The sequence below is a fragment of the Penaeus chinensis genome, chromosome 24 (genome assembly GCF_019202785.1).
Source record: "Penaeus chinensis breed Huanghai No. 1 chromosome 24, ASM1920278v2, whole genome shotgun sequence".
Classification (NCBI taxonomy): Eukaryota; Metazoa; Arthropoda; class Malacostraca; order Decapoda; family Penaeidae; genus Penaeus; species Penaeus chinensis.
Window position 1 is genome coordinate 32,438,831 of NC_061842.1, and position 5,186 is coordinate 32,444,016.

At 37.7% G+C, this 5,186-nt stretch overlaps 1 protein-coding gene across 3 annotated transcripts in view; it reads left to right on the plus strand.

Annotated features, from left to right (window-relative positions):
- LOC125037810 (cytoplasmic protein NCK2-like) overlaps positions 1-4,858 on the plus strand; it is an 81,216-nt gene extending 76,358 nt beyond the window's left edge. For all 3 annotated transcript variants that reach the window (XM_047631036.1, XM_047631037.1, XM_047631038.1), the window contains 3 exons: positions 941-1,129; positions 1,544-1,756; positions 2,305-4,858. In XM_047631036.1, coding sequence (XP_047486992.1) covers positions 941-1,129; positions 1,544-1,756; positions 2,305-2,505 — 603 coding nt within the window. In that variant the 3' untranslated portion in view covers positions 2,506-4,858. The remainder of the gene's footprint in view (positions 1-940; positions 1,130-1,543; positions 1,757-2,304) is intronic.
- The last annotated feature ends 328 nt before the right edge of the window (positions 4,859-5,186 follow it).

Below are 5,186 nucleotides of genomic sequence, written 5' to 3' on the forward strand. Positions count from 1 at the left end.
GAGGTTTCATAGGGTCTTGTGGGATCACGTTTATCACATGATTGTGAATATGCTTTGAAGGAAAGGTTTGAAAAAGGATGTGTAAAATAATGCTGATTAGTTGATCAGTGGACAGTTTCTTTTAAGTAACTACCATCACATGGCCAAAAATACAGGCATTAGGCTTACTTGAACAGTCACTCTGACGGTTGCGTGGCAGGTAGGCCAGGTGCACACAAGGTGTGTGGTGACAAGACTCCATGCCTCTCTTTGCAATGTTATTTTCTCTTTTTCTGCATAAACATTTAGCTTATTTGCCATTTTCCAATGTCTATTTGTCATTTGATTTACTTTATCTAGATGGTAGTAGATTGTTTTCCTTGTACACACTCCATATCATCTTTCTAGGTAGTCCAAGATTTCGTGGAAGAATAATAACAATAAGGAACATTTTGTTACTTCTGTCATTAAAAAGAATAATAATAAATATTAAATTGTAATACAACCCAAGCCAGCGCTCCTCCAGTCATGGCTTACAGATCGTACATTGCACACTCATTTATTGATGGAAATTATGAAAAAGCCCCTTCATATAAACACCCAATAAGTCTAATCACTCTCCAAGAGATTTGTGTTCTTTTGGCAAGTTATTCCTGTCACTCTGGCCTTCAGCTGAAACACTCATGATGGGAAGATTGCTTCACCCTGACCCACAGCCAAATTTTTCCACGACAGCATGTTCATGTCACCTGTCCCTCAAGCAAAATTTTTTCATGACATGATGGTCATGTCATCTGGATCATATGGTGTTAATCAAATCATAACCTTTAAAATATTTAAACAGGATTTAAGGTGAGAGAAGATAATGATCAGAATTCTCCCTTAGAAAAAGAAAAGACATGATTTTAGGCTTTTTGGGTATTCCCCTTATAATATAAGAAACATTCTAACCCTCACCCAGGTTGGACTCATCCCAAAGAATTATGTTCAAGAACTCCACGAGGTTGTGGATACCCGGGCGTCTCGTTCACGGGAACCCTCACAGACTCGCCAGCTCCCTCCTCCAGGCCCTGGCAACAGCGCACCTCCGCCTCCCCACCCTCCAGCTACAAATGGCGGTGCACACAATGCCGATTCACACCTTGCACAGGTAGATATGAGGTGGCAGCCTTGTTTAGGGAAAGGACTTCAGTTAAAGCAAAGCAAGTGTTGTTGGCTGTAGGTTAACATTTAGATTACAGAATCATTTCTCTGTGAGGTTGGTTTAATTTTCCTTCCTTTGTGTAATTTAGTTTGTATTTTGATCTAGTGACTATCAGAATGTCATAAATGTTGCATTATATTTTTGTCGCTGCTTCTGTAATATTCTGGGACTTTGCTAGTTTTTTTCGTTAGATTTATATACATTGCAGACATAAATGAGCAAAGGTTCCTTTATCCTCTCTTTTCCTTTCTCTATTCTAAGAACTCTAACATATTCTAGCACATGAGCTGCATCTTTCAGTAAGACTTCGAACGATGTGAACACATTACGTACACATTTTAACAATATGATCCTACACAGGGCATGCAGGGTATGAACATCAATGCAGCTGCCCCCAACACCACAGCACCTTCCATGCCTCAGCCTCCCCCTGTCAGTGGTGTTCCTCCTGATAAGGGACACTTCACCACTAGAGATTGGTATTATGGGCCTATTACACGAGCACAGTGCGACGACGTCCTCAATCAGCGTGGCCATGATGGAGATTTCCTCATTAGAGATTCTGAGACCAATGTGAGTACTGATTTTTTGGGGGTGTTCTAAAATATATTGCCTAATGGTTCCAGTATATATATATATATATATATATATATATATATATATATATATATATATATATATATATTTTTTTTTTTTTTTTTTTTTTTTTTCTTCTTTCTTTTTTTTTTTTTACTGATTAATCTGCTCGAAAGAGATTTGCATTGTAGTGTAACATTCCTGCATCAAGTGTGTGCTTTTTATAGCATTAAATGCTCTCTGTTCATTCTCCACATTCCGAAGATTAGAATCTAAGTATTATAATGTTTATAATAACAATAACACCATCGATATTCATAGCACTAGTAAAAAATACATTTTCCCGCCAATTCAAGAAAAGGTGAATTCAGGTTAGGCTAAGCATTAGCAGAGCCATCCATGTGTAGAGACATTTCACAAAAACATATATAAATCATGCACAGCATTTTCCCCATTTTTTATTCATATTCCCCAGCGGCAATGGGTTAATTAGGATTTCATTTTAGAATTTGGTTTTGGATAACCTCTGTTTCTTTCTATTACAGGTTGGAGACTTCAGTGTCTCCTTGAAAGCAGCAGGTCGTAATAAGCACTTTAGGGTCCATGTTGAAAACGGCTTTTATTGCATTGGTCAGCGGAAGTTTGCTACTCTGGACCAACTAGTAGACCATTATCAACGATCCCCCATTTACACCAGTCAGAAAGGAGAGAAGCTCTACCTAATCCGACCACTGCCCAAAGCATAAGTTCTGCGACAACCCTTTATATGTGTAAGACATTAGCTCATAAACTCCCCAAGGTTTTTTTTTGCCATTGCGAGAAAAGGACTAATACCTCATGCACTCAGCCCTCTGTGGGAAAACCCCTTAGGTCACTGAGTCTGCCAAGAACAATTCGAATATAAGGGAACCCGTTCACTCAGTGGGTCAGTGGGGCTAATAAATACTTCAGTAGTTCTTCCTTCACAGAGTTTTTAAAAAAAAGAATATACATATATAAATTTGTGTCATATTTAATACAAGTAAAGCTCTGAAGGCCTGATGTTCATGAAAGATAAATTACTTTTGTACCTTCATATACATTAGAGCAGTTTAGTTTAGTTAATCACCGACAGCTATTGGTCTATGAAGCAGCTAATATGCCGCTTATTGGATGAGCAAACTGAAATTTTAAAAAGTGGGGTATTTAATTAAAAGTTGTGGAAATGCTTCCAAATCTTTTGCTGAATGTGTAGTGTAGCACTGATAAGCTAACCAGAAATAATGCTATGTGCTCTCTGTAGCTGAAAATATCCGGATGAATGTTTATAATCACTGATTTTTCAGTGGAAAACTGTTTTTTCCAATGTACATGGAAAGTGTTGTCCAGTCTTTATGCATTGAATGTTAACAATTAAAAAAGTGGTTCATCATAACACCATAATCTCAGCAGTGCTTGGAAATGTATGATCTGTCTCGGAAGTGGGGTGTCACACTTTGCCTGATTTGATTGGAACAAATGTGAACAACTGGTTACAATTCCTCCATGATATTAGCTCCCGCTCCTGCAGGCATATTCTGTAGAAGTGAAGAGACGTGGCCGCCTCCAGTGGTGGCCATTCCTACTACTATACTGGAGTCCATGTATTCATTCAACAAATATGTTAGTTGTAGTCTATGAATTACAGAATGTAGAAATTGCAGCCTCTTGTTATATAAGGCAGGGGTTTTCTGTCACTGAAGTATCCACAGTGAGTGCATAAAGGATGGAACCAGCATCATGTCACAGATATATCCTGCAAATACTTAATTAGTTTCTGAGAATAGTTGCAGCAGTTTTACAGTACAGTATTAAGTGACTAAAGCACTCTTGCTGGTGGTGCTCCTGCCCTGGGTTGCAAACTTTTTGGCTGGGCAAATGATAAAGCTTGTGTGTACTAATGTATGTGCATATCAATTCCATTTGGAACTGATCAAAGCTTTCCTTGTTTGATTTATTTGACATTCTTACTCAGATAATGTCAGTGATTACTATAAGAATGTGTACTATGTATGCATGGTACCATAAAAGGAATGTTGAACACCAAGGGGTCAGACTAGCAAAAGCACAGTGATATTGCTTATCAGCTAAGGATGAACCCGCAGGAAACGTGTCTTAGACCAGATCATGTGCATTTCAACTCTCTTGGCTAGTCCTGGGGAGCAACAATTTGATATTCATGAGAAAATTAATTCTCAAACTTTTGTACATGGCAAGTTTTTTATCAATTTAGCTTTTAATATTAATCTAGCTTCTTATTCCCACTAGTCAGTATAGCTTGAAAGACATGGCACATTAATGGCAATCTGTGCAGCTTTTTATACTTGAGTTAACAGTTAGGTATAGATGTTAAGAGATACCAGTCATGTTTGTGTGTGAAACAATTGCGGGAAATTACTTTTTTCAGCAAGAAAATATTTTGTGTAAGTCTGCCAAGGTCCAAACTTTGGAGCTTGGCATACTTCTTTAGTATAAACTTGTGTACATCTTTCTACTCCTTTATACATTGTATCTTGGTATCCTTTGCAGTTTTATTTGCAAATAACCCTCCACGGGATCATTTTGACTTTGTTTGCTTCACTTATTTTGAAGTTTGTGTTCGTTTTTTTCTTTCTTTCTTTCTTTCTTTCTTTCTCTGCAATTTTTCTTTTCTTTCTTTCCTCTTCTTTGTCCTCTCTGTAATTTAATCATAGAATCCTTTGCACCATAATCTCAAATCCTTATTTTCTGTGGTGTGAGAGTTTATCAGCATGCGTGTGCTGTATGTTTGTTTGTAAGTGCTAGTCATAGGCCCTGCCACTGACACTGGACTCAGCAGTGCTTTAAGCAGCCCAGAAAGAGCATCAGGTTCCAGCCTTTCACACACCTTAATTGTAACTGCAATGGTACTATGTAGCCTGCCACAGATAGTCCCTGCTTTGCCTGTAACCAAAGATTGTCCCTGTTGTGGATTCTTCTTTAACACAATGGTGTGCTTGATATTATAGGCCTACAGGATTTCCCAGTTTCAATATTCATTACCCAAACTGCTGTCAACAGTAGTGTGATTAAGATAAAAATAATAAAAATACTAATCATTATTAAAAAAAAAAGAACAGAAAAAAATTTAAGCCTTATTACAGAAGTAACATTGATCTCAGTGTTGGGCCTGTGCTCTCTTGTACGTCTTACATAATGTTCCTGTACTCTCTAGTTCATAAGCACGTTCACACTGTTTGATCATGAACTATGGATATATTGGTGCTCCTTGTCCTTCTAAAACAAATTTTTATCATAGCAGACAAGTAGTTTTACCCCCCCCCCCCCATACATGCACACTGTTTGTGAACTAGAAGTCGGGCATTACAGAGAAGATGATCCTTATATTATAATATACAGTTGACATCCAGTAACAATTTGCAGACCTGTA